The sequence below is a fragment of the Mustela nivalis genome, assembly GCF_964662115.1.
Source record: "Mustela nivalis genome assembly, chromosome: 9".
NCBI lineage: Eukaryota > Metazoa > Chordata > Mammalia > Carnivora > Mustelidae > Mustela > Mustela nivalis.
The window spans coordinates 102,302,529-102,328,614 of record NC_139028.1 but is presented as its reverse complement, the minus strand read 5'-3'; the positions used below and the strand labels follow the sequence as shown (position 1 = coordinate 102,328,614).

The following is a 26,086-nucleotide window of genomic DNA, read 5'->3' as shown; positions in this document are numbered from 1 at the left end:
GGGTTCCCTTTGATACAGGGAAAAAAAAAACTGCCGGATGTTTATATAAGCAGTGAGTTTCCATGGTGGGAATGGGAAGGATTGGGAGGGAGATTGTGACCAGACTATTGTTTTACTTGTTGAGTGTGTTAAGAAGCATATGTTCCCTTTTTTAAAATTAAAATTAAAATTTAATTTTAATTTTAATTTTTTAAAAGATTTTATTTATTTGTCAGAGAGATAGAGAGCACAAGCAGGAGAAGTGAAAGAGGGAGAAGCAGAGGGAGAGGGAGAAGCAGACTTCCCGCTGAGCAAGGAGCTTGATGAAGGACTTGATCCCAGAACCCTAGGATCATGAACTGAGCTGAAGGCAGATGCCCCCAGTGCCCCCTCCCTTCAAACTTTTTATTTTGACATAATTGTAGATATACAGGCACTTGTAAGAAATAATAGTAAGAGAGAGAAATATCATGTGTTTCCTTTACCCAGCTTCCCCCAATGGTAACACCTTACAAAACCATAATACACTATCACAACCAGGATATTACCATTGATACAGTCAAGGTACTGAACAATTCCATCACTACAAGGATTTCAACTACTGATCTCCTTTTAAGCCCCAAATCACATATAGCGCACTTAACTCATATCCTTGATTTCTGGTGCTTTGCTCTAGAATCAAAGCAATAATAACACTGTAGTTTTTCTTGTCTCTTTCATCTGATGATCTTCTCTCACTATTATTTCTTACAACTGCCTGTAGGTCTACAATTATCTCAAAATAAAAAGTTTAATTTAAGTTTATAAATACTAATTAACAGACCTCCATGAAGCAAGTAATGGTTAGCTCTGGTGAGGTTAGCCCCTTTTATGGATAGGGAGATTGAGGCACGGATATCCTGGAATTTGCCTAAGGGTATAGCATGAGTCACTGTGTTCTGACTCAGATTCAGTTGAATTTATTCATTCTCGCTCTCTCTTCTGAATCAACTGTTTATAATTATGACCTTCTAGATGTGAGGACACAAAAAGGAATTTTTTCTGTATCTGAGGTTTAGTGTTTATTCTATAGAAGCGGTGTGTACTGTGCGAGAGCATGGACTTTGGCCACTGATTTGATTTTTAATCTTCCACATGGACAAATTATTTAACCTCTCTAAGCCTCAGTTTTGTGATTTGTGAAATGGGGATAATGATAGTACCTATCTTCATAGTGTTATTGTGAGAAATAAACAAGATGATGTATGGAAAAGTGGGTAGCACTGCCGGGTGTATAGCAAGTGTTCAGTGAATGTTACATAAAAGTATTGCTTTAAATATATGTTATATTCTGCCACTTGTGTTTATCAGCTGGCAATAATTCAATAAAGGGATTTTTCTGCCACGTAGTTAACAAGGCTTTAGGATCACTGTTTACGGGGCGCCTGGGTGGCTCAGTGGGTTGAGCCTCTGCCTTCTGCTTGGGTCATGATCCCAGGGTCCTGGGATCGAGCCCCATGTCGGGCTCTCTGCTGGGCGGGGAGCCTGCTTCCCCCCCCCCCTCTGCCTGCCTCTCTGCCTACTTGTGATTTCTGTCTGTTAAATAAATATATATTAAAAAAAAAAAAAAGATCACTGTTTACTTTTGGGATATCTGTCTTCAGCTCAGGTCATGATCCCAGGATCCTGGAATCAAGCCCAGTTTTGGGCTCCCTGCTCAGCCAGGGAGTCTGCTTATCTCCCTCTCTGTCTCTTACCCTCACTTGTGCGCTTGTTCTCTCAAATAAATAAATACAATCTTTTAAAAAATAAAATCTTAAAAAAAATGGCCACTGTTTACTTTTGAGGTAAGGATGCCTTCAAATTTAGTCATATAGGAAGTAATGTTGGATTATATTACTATAGTATTCATTTATATGAAATATTTAAAAATTTCTCCTGACTTATTTATATTTTCTCAGGTCCATTCATAGGAAAATGGAAAGTGATTCTCAGCTATTGATTTCCTTCATTTAATCTGTTCCCCCCAAAGATATTACTTTTCATATTCTCTTCCTAGCATGAAAATATCCTCAATTTTTTTTTTAAGATTTATTAATTTATTTGAAAGAGAGAGAAGGAGAGGAGGGGAGTGGGGAGGGATAGAGGGAGAGGGAGGGAGTATCCTTAAGCAGACTCCTTGCTGAGCATGGGGCTTGATCCCAGGATCCTGAGATCATGACCTGAGCCGAAATCAGGAACCAGATGCCCAACCAACCGAGCCACCCAGGTACCCTGAAAGTATCCTCAATTTTTAATTACATAATCACATAAGCTTCCTGAGGGTGGGAATGTTCTTGTTCACTATAGTATTCTCAGTGCCTAGAATAGTGCTGAGTACATAGATGTTCAATAAATGTTTCTTGGCTATCATTACTTTTGTATCCTTCTCCTCCTATTAAGTGTTTTTTATTTGGAAAGTTGGGGAAATGGAATCCAGGTTCCAGTCAAAGCTTAAAATGGCTAGGTTCTTAAATCCAGTGACTTATTTTGATTGGCTGAGAGATGTGATTGGCAAGATGGACAAGCAGCCGGACCGTTTAGCTTAAGGGCTCTACATTTAATAATTTGACTTCGTCTTTTCCTGAAGCCTGGAGGGAAATTTTTTCTTTCCCTATTCTAGTCAGCCAAGAACCTGACCTGGGCTGACTCTAACATTGGAGAACACTGAACATGGCATCTGCTGAGCCAAGGACTGGGAGTCAAACTCAGTTCTGATGCTATCTAAAGAAGAAGCCTGAATTCAAGTCCTGCTTTGTCTACCGACTCATTTTGCAAACCTAGATGCATTTCCTAGCCTCTTCCAGGTTTTATTTTTCTTAAATAATCTCATCTCAATAATCTCAGTATTCTCATCTGTCCTGGGGCCTGGGAGGATTCTTGGGTGAATGTTCTCTCAGCATTTTACATTACTGTTGCTGTGGCTCCAGGGGCTTCCAGGAGTATCTGGGAAGGTTACAGTCTTCTTTTTCCCAAAGACTATGCAGAAAACAGAAAGGTGCCATCCTTCATGATTTGCAGTTGGCTCTACTTCAACCTCCTAATGTTGGTGGAGGAAAGGTCTGTTTTTGCCAGAGTCATTAGGCATGTTTGCCTGAGGCAGCTGGGGTCAATTCCCAGTTCTGGAGTTAAGCTGTTTCTGCCTCTGTGAAATTTCTTCTATCAAAAGCTACTTCTTCTTCTTCTTCTTTTTTTTTTTTTTTTAATTTGCTTACTAATGGAAGATCTCTTTGCCTTATTGTGCATTTAAGAGTAGCCTTGCTGGCTTCTTAATTCTGTTGATAGCTTGGGACTCAGAAATTGAGCTTTACTTTCTTCTTGGTTCTGTGGTTTCCTCCTGTTCTTCCTTGTGTTTCCAGGGTTCTTGTGTTCTTAGTGGATGCCTTCCCCAGAATGGTTTGCAGATAAAACTTCGTCTTTTTGTTGTTGTTGTTGTTGTTGTTGTTATCCTTCTGAGGTAAGTGGCTATAAGAATGATTGTCAGACTCAAATTTGGGACCTGTGGCTTTCTGTTTCCAGTTTTGATCACGCTTTGTGTTTGAGTACAGACTGCTGTGTTTCAGGCATTAAGTTACATCATTATGAATTACTTTAGGAAGCCCTAGTAAGCAATATTTGTAACAGAAAATCTAATGTTTCTTCTTCTTTATTGTAATAACAATAAATAGAATTTATTTAGTTTTGTGTCTTCAAAGCATTTTGTAAAGCTGTTAGCTTATTTGTGATACACACTGTAGAGGTATGACTCATTCTGAGTTATATGAAAAACATTGGGGGTGATGGTGGGTATGAGAACAAAAAAGAGGTCATATTTCTTACTTACCTCTTGATAAACTTGGGCTGACCAGCTTTGTACCAGGTACTTGCTTCATTATTACCTCTTAGCCTGACTTTCTAGATGGAGACAATTGTATTTTGGAGTATTTGTAATTCTGAACATAAATGTTGTGCATATCTGCAGTGGGGAATATAGATTCTGTCTAATAGCATTTTATTTCTGGGCCTTTGGCTTCTTATAATGGGTCTGTGTATAATCTCGATTGTACTCGTTTTGATTCTCTCAAATTATTGCTTCCAGTTTGTCAGGTGATTGATTATTATTATTATTATTTTTAAATATATATTTTTAAAGATTTTATTTATTTGTCAGAGAAAGAGAGAGGAGAGAAAGAGAGGGAGAGAGAGAGCAAGCACAGGCAGAGAGAATGACAGACAGAGGCAGAGGGAGAAGCAGGCTCCCTGCCGAGCAAGGAGCCCAATGTGGGACTCGATCCCAGGATGCTGGGATCATGACCTGAGCCGAAGGCAGCTGCTTAACGAACTGAGCCACCCAGGCGTCCCTATTATTATTATTTTTAAAGATTTTATTTATTTATATTTCAGACAGAGATCACAAGTAGGCAGAGAGGCAGGCAGAGAGAGAGGAAGGGAAGCAGGCTCTCGCTGAGCAGAGAGCCTGATGCGGGGCTTGATCCCACGACCCTGAGATCATGACCCGATGGGAAGGCAGAAGCTTAACGCACTGAGCCACCCAGGTGCCCCCAGGTGATTAATTAAAGGTACTCTCTGATTCTGCTTTGTGGCTCCTGTCATTTCCTTTGCACTCTGGGTGCCAGACTTCTTTGTGCAAACTACCATTTGTTGTGTACTGTCCTTATTTTTGGTTCTCAACTTGGCTTTTACTTCCACAAGTAGTACCTGCCTTGGATTTTTTGTAGCCCTTTTCTTCTAATTATACTCCAAGGACATTATTCCTTTAAGGTACAAAAAGGTTGTTATTACTTTCAGTTTGTACATGGAGAAAGATGAAATTCAGCACCAGTGTGATTTGTAAAAGATTACGTAACAACTCAGTGTACAAATCAGTCATTGAAGCTTCTTATCTCTTGTCTTATCTTTACCCATTAATTCACATCACGTTTATATCTGGCACTTTGAGGCCTGAAAGATATAATATCTCATATTTCATCCCTGCTCTCAGAATATCCACTGCCTCTGTACTTCATTTTAAACATGCTGTCTTTCAAATATGAAGCTGCCAGGCCTGGAACTGACACATCCCTTTAGCCACATTTTGTGGTCAAAATAAGTCCCTAGGTCAGCCTGTATTCATGGGGTGAGAAATATGTTCTCTCTCAATGGGTGGGGCAGTATGGGAGTAGGGTAGGAAGGAATTGATGGCAACTGTCTTTGGAGAGAATCTAGCATAGGATGGTAAACTAAGTTAGTGACAGGCCTCTTGGAACTAATTCTGGTGACGCAGGGAGGTCACTAGCACTTACCCGTGGATGAAAAAGGATTGGCACGAGACTGTACGTGTAAGAGTCCCTTTCTGTTCTGAGATGTGTTTATGTTGTAGTCCATGTTTGACAAAAGAGTATGCACAGGTTTGACAAAGTACGCACAATTACATCTTCTGTTAGATTAAGTTTTTCAAGATCTGTGGTCTCTCCTAGCAGCCAGACAGAAGTCAGTGTATTGTGGCATCTATCTCTATTTCCTGTTGAGAAGTAATTTTCCTTATTTCGATGGAGTTTGTAATTTTGTAGGGTAAATACATAGTAGCTGAATTTCATGATATAGTCTCATATGGTACTTTATCAAATTCAGAGTTATTTCTTTTCTTTTTTTTTTTTTAAAGATTTTATTTATTTATTTGACAGAGAGAGATCACAGGTAGGAAGAGAGGCAGGCAGAGAGAGAGAGGAGGAAGCAGGCTCCCTGCTGAGCAGAGAGCCCGACGTGGGACTCGATCCCAGGACCCTGAGATCATGACCTGAGCCGAAGGCAGTGGCTTAACCCACTGAGCCACCCAGGCGCCCCTTCAGAGTTATTTCTGGTCAAAGAGTTTATAGTCCTTTTTTCTCTTAAAAACTATGTATTGCTGTAAAGGAAGGAGTGGAAACATTTTTTTTCATTTTTCCTTAATGTCATTCTTTCATTTCTTCTCCTTTGAGGACATGAACATTACAAATATAAGGCAAGCAGATTTCCAGTTGATATATTGTAAGACAGTGAAACATTTATTGGTGACCGAATACATGTGAGGCTAGTAAATGGCATAGAAGAGAGACTGAATAGGAGGTTGTATCTCAGTCAGGCACTCTGGAGCTTTCTGTAGTAATTAAGTATCCAGATTCTGGAGCCAAACTGCCTGGGTTTGAATCCTGAATGCACTACTGACTGTGTGACTTGTTCCTTGGGGACCTCATGAACCCTGATGGAGAGGCCCTGAGGATTGTAAATTAGTTACTTTATGCAAAGTGCTATGAACAGTGCCTGGGACATGAAAAGCCCCATGAAAGTGTTAGGTATTATTATTTTATTTTTTTAAAGTATTTTTTTTTTTTAAGATTTTATTTATTTGACAGAGAGAAATCACAAGTAGATGGAGAGGCAGGCAGAGAGAAGAGAGAGGGAAGCAGGCTCCCTACTGAGCAGAGAGCCCGATGTGGGACTCGATCCCAGGACCCTGAGATCATGACCTGAGCTGAAGGCAGCGGCTTAACCCACTGAGCCACCCAGGCGCCCAGGTATTATTTTTTTAACCATTACCTTGTGGCTTTATTTTTTTAAAGATGTCAATACTCAGATTTTTAAAAAAAGATTATTTATTTATTTATTTGACAGGCAGAGATCGGAAGCAGGCAGAGAGGCAGGCAGAGAGAGAGAGGTGGAAGCAGGCTCCCCGCTGAGCAGAGAGCCTGATGCAGGGCTCTATCCCAGGACTCTGGGATCACGACCTGAGCCGAAGGCAGAGGCTTTAACCCACTGAGCCACCCAGGCGCCCCTCTTACTGCTATTTTAATTTTAATTCTTCATTACAGAATGAAATTATTCTAGTATAAGCATTGGAATTCTAGAATAGTGAGTACTTTTCATTTAGTAAATCTTTTAATCCTCCTGGCATCCCTGTCATATACATACCATCCGTGGTCACATTTTATGGTGAGGAAATTGAAGTGTAGGGAGGTTAGGTAACTCTTCCAAGAAACCAAGAAACCTTCTTTTACCAAGAAAATAACAGAGCTGGGATTCATTCGGCCAGTCTGATTTCAGGGTCTGTATACCACTATACTGTGTTATCTCTTACCTAGAAATTATGGATAAAAAATATTTCTCTACCTAGATTTAACCATAGTTATCACTTTGGCATATTCTAGGATAGCTTTTAGAAGTCCATACACAGCACATACGCAATTCAGGTAGTAGTTGATGTTTTCCTGCTTCCAGGTGTGTTTGCCTTCAGGATGTGTTCCCTGTGTCTCTCTGGTCTAGATTTGTGTTGCCTTGCCCCAGATTCTTTGCCCACCTCTAAACTCAGTCTCATCTAGGAGGTAGGCAAGAGCTGTACGGAGGCAGGTCTGGTTGCTCACTGTGGTGCTCACATTGTGGAGTTGGCTCCTATATAGTGTAATTTGAAGTGTCCTAAAATGTTTTGTAAAAAGTGCTGTTAATGAAAACAAAGCTGCCAATTGTAGAAAACGGTGTGTATTTCCACCCACATGGAGTTTCTTAAGAGTACTGGGCTACTTTTAGGCCTCTAATTAATGGCTTGACATTCTGTCGCTTATTTTCCAGTTGTTGGGAGAGCTTTACTTATGCAAGTAATCCTAGATTTAGTATTTAAAGAACTATTTTTTTTCTTTTAAAGAGTTAACCTTGGGATGAATCCTCTGTGTTATGAAATATATGTTGTATTACATAATTGATCTGACTCTTAGACTTCCTACATGGTTAGTGCAGTGGAGAGGGATGCAGTTACTCAAAGAAATGAGGGGTTTATACTCCATTTTAACAGTTCATTCCAGATCTAATAGTTTTCTGATTCACACCCGTGGTATGCAATTGGAAGGGAGGACTTGGGATCTGAATTATCAGCCAGGTTGCAGATAGAGTTCTAAATTGTTGGTTCTGTTTTTGTTTTTAAAGATTTTATTTACTTATTTATCAGAGAGAGAGAGAGAACAGGCAGGGAGAGCAGCAGACAGAGGGAGAAGCAGGTTCCTCACTGAGCAAGGAGCCCAATGTAGGACTCAATCCTAGGACCCTGGGATCATGACCTAAGCTGAAGGCAGATTCCTAACCAACCGACTGAGCCACCTAGGCGTCCCTAGTGGTTCTGCTTTTTAATTCACTTATGGAGAGGTAGCTCAGATCTCATTTTATATTATTTTTATTATTTAGAGAGTGAGAGAAAGGGAGAGGGAGGGGGAGGGAGGGAGAGAGAGAGAGAGAAAGAGAAAGAGAGAGAGAATCTTAAGCAAATTCCATAGCCAGCACAGAGCCCAATGCAAGGCTCTATCTCTTGACCCATGAGATCATGACCTGAGCCAAAATCCAGATGCTTAACTGACTGAGCCACCCAGTGCCCCGCATTTAATTATTTTTGCCACAGAGATATACTTTATTTTCCTGAGTATTTTTTACTTTGTTGTCTGGTAATAGCCTTTGAAATGTCTCTTAGAAAAGTCTGCCACTCTTGGGAGTTGTTAGCATCTTGTGTCTCTGGGGTTTTTGTTGGCTTGTATTGTTTGGTAAAGGAGACCATAGTGAACCCCAAAGAGGATTCAGTACTAATGACAACAGTAACAGCGACGATGTTGACACTCTTCCATTCTTTTCCTTTTGGAGCCTCACAGGAACCTGATAAGTATATATTGCCATTCCTGTTTTACAAAGAAGGAAACCAAGTCTCAAAGAGGTTAACATGCTTGAAGTCCTCTAGGGAGAAGGTGGAGTAAAAAGTTCCTGGCATTAGATGATCAAATTTGCTAGGGGAACCTGTGAATCTAATTTCTCGTTCCTGAGAACGAGTGGCATACTCTCTAGGTGATTTTTATTAGTAGTTGTTAAATACAATTATGACCTAAAATTAAGAAGAGAAAGTCTTTAAAGGTGGTTTATCTTCCCATTTTTTTAGAGCGGTCAGTCATGTTATGGCAGGGGGAGGGGCATGTGGAAAGGGGCATTTGTTTTGTGTACACACCTCACTTGTGTCCTTCCGGTTCTCCTTGACTTGCATAAGGCTTTGGTGACCAAGAATTGATTCTGGCGACTGTGTAATGGCATCACAAAGACTATTCTTGGCATCCTTTGTCTCAGTCTGCTTTAAGGGACAGATTGGGAAACTTGTTTCTTCCTCCTTTTTAAAAAGAGGAATGAAAAACACACTTGACTGGCACTTCCTCCTCAGCAACCGGCCTGTCTGACTTCAGTCTGATTTAGCTCTTTTTGTTCCTTGGAGAGAACAAAGTAGAATCTCCTCTCAGGTAGCTGTGAGGAGTGGAAGTCCCTTATCCTTTTAAAGAAACAGAGCAAATATTTTTCTTCGGACAAAAGAAAGCCTGTGAATGTTTTAGACCCTATGACTCCTGGTATCAGTCCAACTTTCTCACTGGAACGTTTAGTGTGTTTAGGTCCTTGGGAATTGATAGACAAGCTCTTTGGTAAGCCTGAGGTTTTTAGTTTTCTTGATAACTGATACTTGTAGCAGCTCTTTCCTCTTCCAGTTCCTTTAGGAACTTTAGGTTGTATCACAGTTCTCTGAATCATATGATTTTGTGACCTGTATTTCCTTCCTCTTGAGTTACACAGGGCAGGTCAGATTTTTTTTTTTAATGAATTGGACTGCTGCTGTTTTCACCACATTTTATAAGATTATACATAAATAAAATTTAAAAAATTATAAATTATAAATATATTTCTCTGATAGTACTTTTATATCACACTTTTTTTTTTTAAAGATTTTATTTATTTGACAGACAGAGACCACAAGTAGGCAGAGAGGCAGGCAGAAGAAGAGGAGAAAGCAGGCTCCCCGCTGAGCAGAGAGCCCCATGCGATGCAGGGCTCTATCCCAGGACCCTGGGATCATGACCTGAGCCGAAGGCAGAGGCTTTAACCCACTGAGCCACCCAGGCGCCCCTTATGTCACACTCTTTTTTTTTTTTTTTTTTAGATTTTATTTATTTATTTGACAGAGAGAGATTACAAGTAGGCCGAGAAGCAGGCAGAGAGAGAGGAGGAAGCAGGCTCCCCGCTGAGCAGAGAGCCCGATGCGGGACTCGATCCCAGGACCCTGAGATCATGACCTGAACCGAAGGCAGCGGCTTAACTCACTGAGCCACCCAGGCGCCCCTTATGTCACACTCTTAAGCAACCCTCAAAACTCATTTCTTCTGAACTTCTCTGTATTAGGTAAAAGAATTATGGACTCAAAAAACAAATTAGACTCAATAAAGGGTTAAAGTGAACTAATGGGAACTGTATTGCTGGCACCTTCCTGGTTAGTAATTATTCAGCTATGTGGCAGTTTGACTTCCAGACTTTTGTTGCTAAGCCATGAATTGTCAGGGTCACCAAGTAGATTATTTCCTTCTAGTTATTTTGTCCTTAAGTGCATCAGATGGTTGGCCTACACCATGTTGACATTGTCATTGTGTACATATTTATTCCATGTGCTAATGAGGGATGAGAGCTGTACCATGAGGATACAGACTTGAGTTGGTTCCTTCATCACTCATTAGGGAACTGTGATGTATGTGTCTAGGAACTTGGAGTTGTGTCTTTCTGTAGACTCTTTCTGACTTTCTACATTTTAATATGCCAGGGAGAAAACTCCTTTCAGCACAGGCTATAAATATTTTTTCTTCTGTCTATATTTGGATACATCTAGTTGTATACTTTTTAGATTGCAGCCATTTGTGAAATGTAAAGAGCCCATTGTTGTTTCACTTTTTACAGTAAGGATTTATTACTTTTTATTTTTTTATAAGATTTTATCTATTTATTTGACAGAGATCACAAGTAGGCAGAGAGGGAGGCAGAGAGAGAGGAAGGGAGCAAGCTCCCTGCTGAGCAGAGGGTCTGATGCAGGGCTCTCTCCCAGGACCCTGGGATCATGACCTGAGTGGAAAGCAGAGGCTTTAACCTACTGAGCCACTCAGGCGCCCCCATTTATTACTTTATAAATTTAAAAAGTGAAAAGAACATTGCCTCTTCTAATTATTAAATCACTTATAGACCCACCAGCTAAAGACAACCATGGTTAGTATTTATATTTCTTTTGTATCATTATTTTCCAAGATATATACACATACATATACGTATACATGTACATGTACATGTATATGTACACACATATACATATACATATATATGTACATGTGCATGTATGTACATGTACATATATGCTTGACTTTTATATGTACATATATATATATATACACACATATATATTTTACAAAATTGGGATCATACTGTAAATGTAATTTTGGTATTCTGCTTTTTTCACTTACCAGGTATTTTTTCACATCATTAAATTATCTATCTATCTATCTATCTATATATATTTTTTAAAAGATTTTATTTATTTATTTGACAGACAGAAACTACAAGTAGGCAGAGAGGCAAGCAGAGAGGAGGAAGCAGGCTCCCTGCTGAGCAGAGAGACCGATGCGGGGCTCGATCCCAGGACACTGGGATCATGACCTGAGCCAAAGGCAGAGGCTTTAACCCACTGAGCCACCCAGGCACCCCTCATATCATTAAGTATTTTTAAAATAAATTTTGCATAGGTGATATATTTCAAAAATAAAAAAGACACAAAATGAAAATATTTGAGAAGTCTTGCTTCCATCTTTGTCTCCATTCATCTTGTCCCTTCAGTCCCTAATGAGTGACCATTTAATTTCTTTTCTTACTCAAAAGATAGCATTACTATACATAGTGCTCTGTACCTTGCTTTTCCCCTCTCTTCACAATATTTTATCTTGGAGACCTCTTGTTATCAGTACCCAGAGAATCTTGCTTACCATAGATTAGTCATCTTGTCCCCTTTTTATATAGGCACTTGGGTTGTCCCCAGTTTTTGCTGTTACAAACAGTAAGACAGAAGTCAGTAATTAAAGGGGGGGAAAACCCACTTAATCTGCTAAATTTTTTAAGGCAAAGTTCTTTCAAAAGAAATGCCAGCTAATAAATGTAGAAGTAATGATGGAATTAGAAAAATCAACATTATTTCAGACCCTGATAGTTCAAGGAGTCATCAGTGACTGCTAAACTATCAAGCAAAAAGTTGAGAAGGAGCAGGATATTCACTTGATGCCAAATATTAGCCAAAGATTGCTAATTATAAAGGGAGGAGGGACTATACCTTTATAAAGAGAGCTTTTTCAGTTACAGACTCAACCAAGTAGTCATATTTTTCAAATGATCACATAATTTTCCAAGTTGCGCTAAGTGGAACAGCCTGAGAATATAGGCCACCTGCTGTGCTGTATCAGGAGGTACATACATAGCATCACCTGTAAGGCATTCTTGCCAGAAACTCTCAGCCTAAATCTAATCAGTGTTTTAGATCTAGCCTTCCGTTTATAGGAAACGTAAGGGATAGAGGTAACCTAAATGGCACTGTGAAGAAACAAACAGACAAAACTAAGATGTAAGACATTCCCCAAGTCACCTGTCCTTGACTTCAAAAAAGCTTGTGTTCGGGGTACCTGGGTGACTCATGATATCAGCTCAGGTTATGATCTCAGGGTCGTAGGATTGAGCCTTGTATGTTGGGTTCTGAGATGAGGGTGGAGCCTGCTTAAGATTCTCTGTGTCTTCAGGGCACCTGGGTGGCTCAGTGGGTTAGGCCGCTGCCTTCAGCTCAGGTCATAATCCCAGGGTCCTGGGATCGAGTCCCACATCAGGCTCTCTGCTCAGCAGGGAGCCTGCTTTCTTCTCTCTCTGCCTGCCTCTCTGTCTACTTGTGATCTCTGTCTGTCAAATAAACAAATAAAATCTTTAAAAAAAAAAAAAAAGATTCTCTGTGTTTTGGGGAATGTGCTTTGGTAAGTGCTGTGAAATGTGTGAGCCTGATGATTCACAGACCTGTACCCCTGGGGCAAATAATACATTATATATTAATAAAAATAATTTAAAAAAAAAAGATTCTCTCTGTCTTGGGGCACCTGGGAGGCTCAGTCGTTGGGCATCTGCCTTTCGCTCAGGTAAGGAGCCCTCAGTGCTGGGATGGAGCCCCCGTGTTGGGCTTCCTGGTTAGCAAGGAGCCTGTTTCTCCCTTTGCATGCTGCTTTCCCTACTACTCGTGCTCTCTATCAAATAAATAAATAAAATCTTTAAAAAAAGAAAATGCTCTCCTCCTGCCACTCCCCCTCTTTAAAAAAAAAAAAAAAAGCTTGTTTGTAAATAACTAAACATAAAACCAACCAAAGCAAAACTTGGAGGCCATTTTAGAGTAAAAGAGACTAAAGAAACATAACAACCAAATTCATTGCTTGACTTTTGGTTGGATTCTGTTTTTTTTTTTTTTTAAGCCAAATATTAAAGACATTTTTTTAAGATAGTTGGGGACATTTGAATGAGGACTTACTGGTCCCCATTGTACTTACTGGTATTGTGGTTATGAAGTCAAATGTCCTTATCTTTAGCAGATGCACAGTGAGGTGTATAGGGTTAAAGCATCTTGAAGCCTGATGAAATGGTTCAGAAAAAAATAAAAATCAACACAAATAATATTGTGTTCATAGAGCTAGATAAAGCAAATGTGGCCAAATATTAACAGTTGAGTCTAAGTAGCAAATAGTATGTTTATTATACTATTTTTTCGACTTTTCTGCACATTTGAAATTTTTTAAAACCGAACTACCGTGAATAACATTTCACTTGTATTTTTCTGAAGTGCCATTTTACTGGGTTGCATATTCCATTCTATAGAGGAACCACAGTTCTTTAATTGTTGCATGTGTGTGTATTTTGCTGCTAGTTGATGTTTTAGTTGAATTTTTGTTTTGTGATAAACTATAGAACTATGCCCTTAAGGCTTTAGGTGGATGAGAAAAAGGAATTTAATTTTTTTTTCCCTTCTTTTTCATCCTCTCTGCTACTCCAGAACTTCACTGGACATGAGAAAAAGAGAGTGAGAAAGATACCTCAAAGTAGTCCTTATGCACATGCGTTTAGGTAGGAGATAGAGTTGAAGCAACTGCATAAGAACCAGACCTTGGGGCCCCTGGGTGGCTCAGTTGGTTAAGCATCTAACTCTTGGTTTCGCTGCAGGTTATGATCTCAGGGTTGTGAGATCGAGCCCCATGTCAGGCTCTGCGCTGGGCATGGAGTCTGCTTGAGATTCTTCTCTCCCTCTGCCCCTCTCCCACCACCACTTAAAAAAAAGAGATAGAGAACTGGAACTCAGGTTACAGCCTTTTAAAATCAGTTATCTGTTCTTTGGCTTGGAGGCTGCCCAAGTGATAAGGAGGGGGTTGGGGGATAGGGAGGCAGTATGGTGAGAAGGGAGGGCAGGTGCTGTGTTGTGTTTTGTTCTTGACAAGTTTTTAGACTTTATTAGTAACAAAAGTTCTTCCTGCCTGATAAAATAGTAAGACTAACTGCTTAGAGAATGATATATTCTTCAGATATAAGGCTGGGCTACTGAGGATATGAAAGGAATTTAAGAATGAAGTAATTTTGTTAGATATGATAACTAGAATTAAGAAAAAACTTGGGGAAAAAAAGGATGAAATATTTTTGGAAGAAAAGGTCTGGGAGAAGGGTCCTTCCTGAGAGAGTGTCATTAAATATGAAAAAAAGTACTTAACCTCTTCGAACTCAATCACATTTGCAATGGGGAGCTTCTCTGATTGCAGAATAGATGTTCTTTGACTTTAATATTCATCCTTTAGATTTCCATGAAGACAACTTACAAGGACCTGAATGGCCTCATTTTAGCTGCTTCAGCTTGTGGAGCAGTTGCTCGCTCCTTCTCTTCCTGTGCCTGGTGTGACAGTGGCTACTGAGCACCATGAAGGTTGTTCCAGAGAAGAATGCTGTCCGGATACTCTGGGGGCGAGAACGGGGCACTCGGGCCTTTGGAGCTCAGCGGCTTCTGCAGGAGCTAGTGGAAGATAAAACTCGGTGGATGAAATGGGAGGGCAAGGTAGGAAAAATAGATATTTTTGACATTGGATTTGTAGGGGTAACTGTAGATGGGGTTTTAGAATGGGCTAATGATGTAGAATTGAGGCATAATTATTTTGTGTGAGAGAATTGACACATCTAACTTAACGGAGTTTTAAAAATAAATTTGGAAGAATTTTTGGGCTAGAAATAATCTTTTCCCTTTAGAGCTAGACATTTTTCTTAAAGGTAATTTGGATTTCTGTCTCTCAACTTGTGGCTTGATCATTGTCTCCAGTTTTTTAGCTTATACTGACTACTATTCTACAGTGGTTGTTGTACTTTTTGAGATAGAGTGAGCCACAGTTTATAAATAATGTATTTTAACTTTTCTTGGTTTGTTTTTCAGAGAGTAGAACTGCCGGATAGTCCACGCTCTACCTTTTTACTGGCCTTCAGCCCAGACAGGTACCTAGTACTTATCTATAACTTAAGACTTGGTACAGCATTGCTTTCTGTATATTTGGTCTAGCTTGGTAACATCCCTAGGGCTCTTTGAAGCTTTGCATGAACAGCACTTTGCCAGTGTTATCAGAAGGGGATAGAAAGTAGATGAGCGTTGCTAACCATAGAAATGACAGGAATAAGCAAAGGAAACGGTGGACCTTGAGCCTCCAAATTCAGAAAATTTCTCAATTACAATCCTTTGGCAGTGTGATGCAGGCCACTGATGGCATGATAATTTTTCTGCTGGAAAAAAACAGTCTCTGAAGGGGACATGTGTCATTTGGGGACAGTGTGGAGAAGCCAAAGCTTTTAAAGATCAGAATACTTCTGTTGTTTATAATGCCTAGGGTGTAGTGTTTCCACACTGGGGTGGGGAATACTCAAAAGCCAGTTATCCAGAACTGATAAAGTTTGTTACCCTCCTATATGCTTCACATTCATTTCCTACTCTTTGATTTCCTAGGACTCTGTTGGCCTCCACCCACGTGAACCATAATATCTATATTACGGAGGTGAAGACTGGCAAGTGTGTTCATTCTTTGATTGGACACCGCCGTACTCCATGGTGTGTCACTTTTCATCCTACCATCTCAGGCCTTATTGCTTCTGGCTGCCTAGATGGGGAGGTCAGAATTTGGGATTTACATGTAAGTATTTCCATTTCTTTGGTATTCTAAATGCAGAGAGTTGTTTACCATTGAGTTCTGAACTGGTGGAGAGACTAGCCAGGTTTTTAGGACTATATCTGAGTAAGAGGTGGTCTTCCCCACTTAAATAATGGGAAATCTAATCCATATTCCTCCATTCTAAGATGAATATCTCATTTAACTATTCTTCCATCTGCCCATTGTGGCATAGTACAGGAGGTTCTAAATCATGTTCAGGATAGATGCCTTTTTTTTTTTTTTTTTTTTTAGAGCAAGGATTGTATTGTGTTCTGATCATGATCGCCAAAGCAATGTGCTTCTTGTCCTGATGACTTAGTAGTGGGCTGTTGTGCACCATGGCTATGTGGAGGCTCATTGCTTTGGGTTGCAGATGACTTGGAGAACTGAGCTGACAGTAATCATTTTCTGATAAATTGGCGACTCTGCCAGATCACTGATTTTCTACATTTTACAATGGACGTATTTAAAGTAGGCCCTATAAGTAGTCATTTTACCTTAAATGGTCATTTCTTGAAATTGACATCCCAGTCTGCTGTCAGTTTATAACCTGAGAATATTTGGGATTGGTTCATTTGTAGGGTGGCAGTGAAAGCTGGTTCACAGACAGCAACAATGCCATTGCTTCTTTGGCTTTCCACCCTACGGCTCAGCTCCTGTTGATTGCCACTGCCAACGAGATCCACTTCTGGGACTGGAGTCGGCGAGAGCCCTTTGCTGTCGTGAAGACAGCTAGCGAGATGGAACGGGTCCGGTGAGTGCTCTGGCCACCAGCAATGTCTGGCATAGGACTAACATGGCAGAGAACATTTACTCTTGCTGTCCCTTGAGGAAGCAGTTTGTTATATCTGCTCAGAGCAGGTGGTTATGTGTACAGCTCCTACTTTTTAAGCTGCTGGCCAATCAGTAGTTCATTTTAGCTGTTTCTGATTGGTCTCATCTTCTGGTCTTTGTAGACCAGGGTTGTTAGAATGTCTTTTGCGTTCAGAGCTGTCTGGATTTGGGATAGGGCCCTCTTTTGGGAAACCTGAATGGTGTTCAGGTAGAGGTTAATTTGGTGGGAAGTTGCTAAATCAGTTATTTGCGTTTATCAAACTGGATAATGGAGATGAATTATGTGTCAGATCTGCTGATTGATATTTAGCCTTCAAAATGCAAACACACATTGCTGGAATTAAAGCTGATGCATGGGTTTTCTTTGGTCCTCTTGGTATTGCGGTTGGATATAAGAAAATTTTCTAGTCTCAGCTGTATCACTTGATGCTGAAACTGTTCACTGTCACCAGAACTTCTGCTTCTTGCCAGTGTAGCTGCTTTGTGAGGGCAGAACAGACTAACCCAGTGGCAGGGTATGGGAGTGTGCTGTGCTTTACTGTTCTGTTGGGCTCTTCGGTATAAGCAAGCATGTGCTTAATATAGCTGCTTCTTGGGACAGAAGCCTAGGTGCTTTTTGAAATTATCTTCGTGATACATAATCCCCTATTCTGGCAAGTGTGAGGAGATAACAAGAAGTATGAGCCCTATTATTTTGATTTCTTCAAGAGTTTTGAAAGTTCCTAGAATGAAGAGGATGCCTGGGTAATCCGCAGTTATCAGTAGTGATTGCCATACATTTGAACACAGACTTCCTCTTCTTATTTAACATCTATGCATGTCTGTCTTTCTTTTTGTGTTTTCAGTCTGGTGAGATTTGATCCTCTCGGACACTACTTACTCACAGCCATTGTTAACCCCTCTAATCAGCAGGTAAGTTAGTCAGCAGTTCCAACTCCATCTAAACTGGGAGTTTTTTCCTAAACTAGTGCTCCAATTCTGATTTTATTGGACTTATACTTTGTAATGCCCAAGTGTTTCTTTTCTAATCGAGATTGAGAACTAGCTTCAGACTGTGTATTCAAAGTGCTAGCCATAGCCGACAGGGGAATTAATTCTGAAACCCCCAAGTGACCACTTTATTAGAAGTAACCAGGCTGTATTGGATAGCTTGTCATTTTTGTGTCTCTGGTTGCTTGACATTTTTGCTTCCCTCAATGCCTCTGTGTCAGAGAGATGCACTTTGTAAAAGTGTTGGTTTGCCCTCTGTACGCATTCAGAAGTGTCACTAATTGGAAGTGAACAGTTTAATTCCATATGATGATCTGGAAGCTGAAGCCAGTTAGTCCTCAGTGCTTCAGGGTAGGGTTGTTGTCTCTTCATGAAGACTGTTTTCCTTGGATGGTAGTCAGAGTCAGTAGTTAGTTTTCCTTGATTTACCTGGAGCTTCTGCCTAACTGCCTCGCTCTCCCCCTGCCCCACCTCGCTCCACGTTGCAGGGTGATGACGAACCAGAGATTCCCATAGACGGAACAGAGTTATCCCACTACCGTCAGCGTGCCCTGCTGCAATCACAGCCAGTTCGCCGGACGCCTCTCCTCCACAATTTCCTGCACATGCTGTCCTCCCGCTCCTCTGGCATCCAGGTGGGAGAGCAAAGCACAGTGCAAGATTCTGCTACCCCCTCACCCCCACCGCCTCCCCCTCAGCCCTCCACGGAGCGCCCCAGGACTTCCGCTTACATCCGGCTCCGACAGCGGGTCAGTTACCCCACAGCTGAGTGCTGCCAGCACCTTGGGATCCTGTGCCTTTGCAGCCGCTGCTCTGGCACTCGAGTTCCTTCCCTCTTGCCACACCAGGACAGTGTCCCCCCTGCTTCTGCCAGGGCTACTACCCCTTCCTTTTCTTTTGTACAGACCGAGCCCTTCCATCCCCCGGAGCAGGCCTCGTCAGCGCAGCAGGACCAGGGCCTCCTGAACCGGCCGTCTGCCTTCAGTACAGTCCAGAGCAGCACTGCCGGCAACACGCTCCGCAACCTCAGTCTGGGCCCCACCCGTCGCTCTTTGGGAGGCCCTTTGTCCAGCCACCCTTCTAGATATCACCGAGAAATAGCTCCTGGGCTGACAGGGTCCGAGTGGACCCGGACAGTGCTCAGTCTGAACTCCCGCTCTGAGGCAGAATCCATGCCTCCACCCAGGACCAGTGCCTCTTCGGTGAGTTTGCTGTCTGTGCTGAGACAGCAGGAAGGTGGCTCTCAAGCGTCTGTGTACACTTCAGCCACAGAAGGGAGGGGTTTTCCAGCTTCAGGGTTGGCAGCTGAGTCAGATGGAGGAAGTGGCTCCAGCCAAAACAACTCAGGCAGCATTCGCCATGAGCTTCAGTGTGACCTGAGACGCTTCTTTCTGGAGTATGACCGGCTTCAGGAGCTGGACCACAGCCTGAGTGGAGAAGCCCCCCAGACCCAACAGGCCCAGGAAATGCTCAATAACAACATTGAATCCGAGAGGCCAGGCCCCTCCCACCAGCCCACCCCGCACAGTAGTGAGAACAACTCCAACCTGTCCCGTGGCCACCTGAACCGCTGTCGTGCTTGCCACAATCTCCTGACCTTCAACAATGACACCCTGCGCTGGGAAAGAACCACACCCAACTACTCCTCTAGCGAGGCCAGCTCGTCCTGGCAGGTCCCCACCACCTTCGAGGGCATGCCATCGAGTGGCAGCCAGCTGCCACCCCTTGAGCGGACTGAGGGCCAAACGCCCAGCTCCAGCAGGCTGGAGTTGAGCAGCTCTGCTAGTCCGCAGGAGGAGAGGACTGTGGGAGTGGCCTTCAACCAGGAGACAGGCCACTGGGAAAGAATTTATACCCAGTCTAGCAGATCTGGAACTGTACCACAGGAGGCCTTACATCAGGATATGCCTGAGGAGAGCTCTGAGGAAGATTCACTCAGGAGGTAAGCAGGTGCTTTCTTGTCTTCTCCTACATCCCTTGCTTTTCTCCTTACGTCTGTTCCTTCAGTCCTGTAGATGTTGTGGCTGGATCTGGAGCGTCTGGGACCCGTGCATCTGGTTTTGGTCTCCCTGATATCCATTGCATCTTCTTGGAAGATCTGGCTCTGGTGGCAGAGATAGAATGGGGCCTAACAGTATAAGTCACATGGTTCTGCTAGCTCCTTTTCTGGCTAAGCCCGTGAGACCTTTCACCTTAAAGGAGAATATAGAAGAAAAAAAAAAGAATATAGTTCAGGTTAGAGGTGCAGGAGGAGGTAGAGCCATTGACTTCCTCTGCCCTGCTTTTTGACCTTCTTGGAGGATTGTATGTGGAGCACTAGTTATTGTGAAAAAAGAAATTGTCCCAGAGTGCTACAGACTAGCATATTAGCTCTTTTTCAGTCGTGTCTCTTTGGATAGTTGTGTTCACCTATTAAACCTTATCTTTTGGAACACTGCAACTTGACAGAAGGGAAAAGAAAATTTGTGTATGTGTGTGTGTGTCAAGGAAAGTCCATTTTTTTAGGGATACATATTTTTTTGGATAGCAGATTAGTTGCTTAGTTAAAATTCTTTGAGGAGATCTTCCAGATGGACATTCACCTCAAGGTGAGGAAGAAGAATAATTTGTAGAAGAAGGCCTCTCCGTACTCAGATCAGCATCCCAGGCAACTCTTCCATGGAAGAAACGGAGTGGGTGTAGTTGACCGCCCACCACTTGTTCCATGTATGGCTGTGTGCGCATCTATCTTGATTTATTAGGGACTTCTTTCTGTAATTCTGTAAAGGTCACATCTAGCGTAATCACCAACTCCCAGAATATGCCTGTTGGATCCAAACAGCATATTGCTCTGCATTACATCCTCTGTTGAAGCAACTGAAATTTCTGACATAAGCTTCTAACAAGGGTGGGAATATGGATTGTGCACATAATGTACTTGTTATTTTGGGAGGATGCTTTAGAGAGTTACCCAGTTAATAAGTATTTGTTGAATGGTTACAGTTTTTCCAGCACTGTGCTAGGCACTGTAGGGAATATGGAAGAAGTATAATACCTGGTCTTTACCCACTGGGAGTGTTATTACAAAGGTAGGGCTTATTTACATGCAATTATATAAAAAATGTAGATGACCCAAATGCTTCACTGTGCGGTACTGAGATTAAATGCAGTTTCATTTCAGAGAAAGGGAAGTATCATCAAAGAAGGCTGTACGAAATCAAGTCTTGAAAGATGGGTAGGATTAGGGAAAGACCTTTTTATTTTAGGAGACCAGCACATTCTAAGACAGGAAAGAACATGTTGAATGCAAGATATTGGGTGGTTACTAGAGGCTGTTGCTAAGGGGAAGATAGGACACTTGGTTGGCTATGAAAGATAGACAAAATAATAGAAGTTGTTACTATGCTCTTATAGTTGAGACTAAGTATAAGGGACTAGTTCTGGGTTAACATCTCCTAAATTCCCAGCTTTGTAATATTTTGCCTTGCATAATGGCCCATATTAGGAACTTGGGACTGTTACTCCTCTTTGTCAAGAGAGGTGGGAAGGTAGCAAGCACAGTGTCCGACATAGAGCAGACATGCAAAAGGTTTATGAAAGGTAGTTGTAAAAGAACTGTCTTTAGTTATTGCTCTAAAAGCCTCCCAGGACCTGTTTCCATAGTACCAGTGGGACTCTGGTCTGTTAGCCTTTGTGCATTCTGTTGTAGTAGTACCTCTTCTGGTGGTGGTCTGAGAAATATCTGAGTGGTTTAAAGTAAACTCTGTTTGATTATGATTAGAGATACCAATTACTGAGGCCCTACTATGTGTTAGATACTATATCTTTTACTCGTTATTTCTAATTTCCACCATAACTCTGCAAGGCAGGTATTAAATGTCTCATCTTATTTTTTTTTAAAGATTTTATTATTTATTTGACAAAGATCACAGGTGGGCAGAGAGTGAGAGAGAGGGGGAAGCAGGCTCCCCACTGAGCAGAGACCCCGATTCGGGGCCTGATCCCAGGACTCTGAGATATGACCTGAGCTGAAGGCAGAGGCTTTAACCCACTGAGCCACCCAGGTGCCCCAGATGTCTCATCTTACATTTGAGGAAAGTGAGGCTCAGAAAAGTTTAGTTTCTTGTTAAAGATCCAGAAGTAGGTTGCTGAGTGGGGATTTGAATTCTAGTTTGTAGGACTACAGATTTTTCCAAGCTGCCAACCATGGTATATTCCTTAGTGTGATACCTCATTTTTCGGTGAAACGTTTTTGCTAATTTTAGTTTCATTTAGTTTTTTATTATGATAATATTCATATAAAAATAGAAAGTTTAATAAGTGAATTTTCATATATCTCTCATCTGACTTTAAAAATTATTAACATTTGTCCGGCTTCCATTTGTCTACCCTGTTGACTCCCCAGACCCAGACATAAAATTTCATCTGAAAATAATATGTTTCTCTAGAACAATGCCATCCAATAAACTGTTCTATAGTGATGTAAGTGTTCTGTATCTGTGTTGTCCAGTATGGTAGGCATTGGCCACATGTGACTAATAAGCATTCAAAATGTGGCTAGTGTGAACTGAGGAGCTAGATGTACATTTTTAAATTTTTTTTTTTAAAGATTTTATTTATTTATTTGACAGAGAGAGATCATAAGTAGGCAGAGAGAGAGAGAGGGAAGCAGGCTCCCTGCTGAGCAGAGAGCCCCATGCAGGACTTGATCCCAGGACCCTGAGATCATGACCTGAGCCAATGGCAGCGGCTTAACTCACTCAGTCACCCAGGCGCCCCATTTTAAAATTTTAATTCAATGTAAATAGCCACATGTGATTAAAATATTAATCACTTCTTAATAAAAGTAGACCGTTTAAACCCAGAAACTGGGGCATCTGGGTGGCTCAGTCAGTTAAGCATCTGCCTTCGGCTCAGGTCATGATCCCAGGGTCCTGGGATCGAGTCCCGCATCGGGCTCCCTGCTTAGTGGCAAGCCTGCTTCTCCCTCTCCCACTGCCCCTGCTTGTGTTCTCTCTCTCGCTGTCTCTTTCTTCAAATAAATAAATAAAATCTTATTTTTTTTTTTAAGATTTTATTTATTTATTTGTCAGAGAGAGTGAACACAGGCAGAGTGGCAGGCAGAGGCAGAGGGAGAAGCAGGCTCCCTGCTGAGCAAGGAGCCCGATTAAGGCAGCCCGGTTAAGGCACCGCTTAACCAACTGAGCCACCCAGGCGTCCCAAATAAGTAAAATCTTAAAAAAAAACCAAACAAACAAACCTAGAAACTGTTTGTGTTTTAAATAAAGAAGTTCAAATGTTTAGGGCGCCTGGGTGGCTCAGTGGGTTGAGCCGCTGCCTTTGGCTCAGGTCATGATCGCAGGGAGCCTGCTTCCTTCTCTCTCTCTCTCTGCCTGCCTCTCAGTGTACTTGTGATTTCTCTCTGTCAAATAAATAAATAAAATCTAAAAAAAAAAGAAGTTCAAATGTTTAAAAATGTAGGCTCTAGTAAATAGTTGTGTAAGTATATATTTTCTTTTAAAAATACACAAATAATGCATGGTTTCATTGTAAAATATAGTAGTTACATGATTTGTGGAGTCACTTGAGATGAGCTACGATGAGATGTACTGTGGAAGGCTGACAGCCTGCTCAAAAGTGAGTGAGGTACAATGTAAAATATTCCAATATTCCAAGTGCGTAGCCTTTATAGAAGGGCCATCACTTCCTCGTAATTTGAGTGGCTGCATTCTAGTGTAAATCCCTAATACATACAAGTGCTTATCAGCATCTTCTGCCACCTTCAAAAGGGACCAGATGTTCTCTAGCTAATGAGCGGGCCCTTGCTTGGCTTTCCCCAGCAGGTGTCACTGTTGGGCTATTGCTGCCGCTAGACTAGTATGGCCGGTAGGGAAGGAAGGTGTCCTTATTGTGTGCCTAGTCTGCTTGAAGGGAGATTTATTCTTTGGCCTTGTAGTAGGAGATAGACAAAAGAAGCATATTTTGATCCTGAGTGCTGCTGATTTAATTAATAGTGTTTGAAAATAGTGAGAATATTGAGCACAAGTGTGTCATTTCAGTATAGCTCTGTTGCTGAGCTCTTAACCAGTTCACAGTTTGTCTCCTTTTACCTGTGAGCAGTAGAGGGCAAACTGCCTGTGTAGTCTTGACTCCAGATTAAAACTTATAACTTGGGTGGCAGACCTTTTCCTCACCACCAGAAACAACTTCTTCTTCTTCTTTTTTTTTAATTTTATTTATCCATTTGACAGAGAGAGAGAGCACAAGCAGGGGGAGTAACAGGGAGAGGCAGAGGGAGAAGCATGCTCCCCACCCAGCAGGGAGCCCGATCTGGGCCTTGATCCCAGGGCCCAGAACCATGTGATCATGACACGAGCCAAAGGCAGATGCTTAACCGACTGAGCCACCCAAGCGCCCCCAGAAACTTCTTTTTGGGTCTGATAGCCCAGGATCTAGCAGAACATCAGGGTCTTGTGGCTCCCTGCAGCTTGCAGCAGGAGTCCCTGTGGCTTCGAAAGGTTGGTATTAGGAAAAAGAGAAAATTACTTAAATGGCATTTTAAAACTGGAGAAAACCTAGAGTGTATTAATCCAGCCCTTTTTCTTTTCTTTCTTTCTTTTTTTAAATGAAAAAACTTAGATCTACAGAAATGACTTCTTAAGAGGTGCTTATAAGAACCGTGGGATTCAGGGTGCCTGGGTGGCTCAGTGGGTTAAAGCCTCTGCCTTCGGCTCAGGTCATGATCCCAGGGTCCTGCTTAGCAGGGAGCCTGCTTCCTCCTCTCTCTCTCTCTCTATATCTGCCTGCCTCTCTGCCTGCTTGTGATCTCTGTCAAATAAATAAATAAAATCTTAAAAAAAAGAACTGTTGGATTCAAACCATTAGGTCCTAAAGAGGGCACTCTTTCCTCCTCTGCATTTGAAATTAGTGCTTTCACATATTAAGTTTTCTCTGTCAGAACCTCTGTTGCTCCTATAGATCATTGTAAGAAACTGGAGGTCTGGGGCGCCTGGGTGGCTTAGTGGGTTGGGGCCTCTGCCTTCGGCTCGGGTTATGGTTCCGGGGTCCTAGGATCAAGCCCCATGTAGGGCTCTCTGCTCTCTGCTTCCTCCTGTCTCTCTGCCTGCCTTTCTGCTTACCTCTCTGCCTACCTGTGATTTCTGTCTGTCAAATAAATAAATAAATAAATCTTTAAAAAGAAAGAAAGAAAGAAAGAAACTGGAGGTCTGATAATTCATTTACAATTATTGTCTCTCTCTGTAACCAACACAATGTTTTTAGGGATATAGGAGAAACATTGTTTTAGTTATTTGCCCATAGAATTGCACTGATGAGGTTTTTGGAAGTGATCCCAGTTTGGAAAGTCCACTATAAAAATCCCAACAACTAGGAGATAAAATCTGAGCCAAATCTTCCTCAACTAAATTATGCCTGCATTCCTTCTCCAGAAAGGTGACAAGGCCTTTTGTCTGAAGTATTTAATAAGATTGTGTTCTGAGAACTGATATCTTTTGATCTGCACTTTTCCCTTATGATAAAAGAAGATTGGGGAAATTTGGCCCAGAACATTGAAGGTTAGAGTTGGAACCCCGCATTTAATTTCTCAGTTTTTTTAGACTTTTGTGAGGGAATTGCTTTGGAGTTGGAGCAGTCTGAAGCCTCTTGAGGCTTTGTGGGCCAGTGAACTTGTTTAATGCCTCAGCTCTATTCACATGGGGATTTTCCAGGGAGTGCTCAGCAGAAATATCATTGATGGAGGAGAATAAATGGATATATCTGCAGGGCTAGTCATAGGTCCACAAGAGGGAGAAGGTGACCTAGAAATTAGGAAAGCACCAGTCTTTTCAGCTTGATCATGATAAAGACAGGATCCATCTTTAGTAGCTTTGCTGTGCCATTGACTTTACCGGATCTAAAGAGTTCATTATATATATATATGAAGTCACTTTCGGTTTCTTTGGATGGGGAGTATACTCAATTTATTATTCAAAACCTAAGACAGCTGTCCTCTTTTCCTTTGAGAAAACTTCCCTGAATGTCCCAAATAATCACTTTCTCTTTGTTGCTTGTACTAGACGTATAGGTACTTACTTGTAATATTGTACCCATGAGAGAAAAGTATTTGTTTCCCTTTCTGTCAGCCCCCTGAAGGCAGTGATTATGTCTATATTCCTACTGTTCCTAGAATACTACCTGGCACATAGTAG

The 26,086-nt window shown here is 41.6% G+C and overlaps 1 protein-coding gene across 18 annotated transcripts in view; it reads left to right on the top strand.

Moving 5' to 3' along the window:
* AMBRA1 (autophagy and beclin 1 regulator 1) overlaps positions 1 to 26,086 on the top strand; it is a 179,886-nt gene that overhangs the window by 17,760 nt on the left and 136,040 nt on the right. For 7 of the 18 annotated variants that reach the window (XM_082747524.1, XM_082747519.1, XM_082747523.1 and 4 more), the window contains exons 2-8: positions 14,691 to 14,944; positions 15,314 to 15,372; positions 15,875 to 16,058; positions 16,658 to 16,830; positions 17,756 to 17,822; positions 18,389 to 18,535; positions 18,806 to 19,842. In XM_082747524.1, the coding sequence (XP_082603650.1) occupies positions 14,810 to 14,944; positions 15,314 to 15,372; positions 15,875 to 16,058; positions 16,658 to 16,830; positions 17,756 to 17,822; positions 18,389 to 18,535; positions 18,806 to 19,842 (1,802 nt within the window). In that variant the 5' untranslated portion in view covers positions 14,691 to 14,809. Of the gene's footprint in view, positions 1 to 13,905; positions 13,972 to 14,690; positions 14,945 to 15,313; positions 15,373 to 15,874; positions 16,059 to 16,657; positions 16,831 to 17,755; positions 17,823 to 18,388; positions 19,843 to 26,086 lie in introns of those variants that run through there. The other 11 variants (XM_082747516.1, XM_082747532.1, XM_082747527.1 and 8 more) reach the window with 4 other exon arrangements.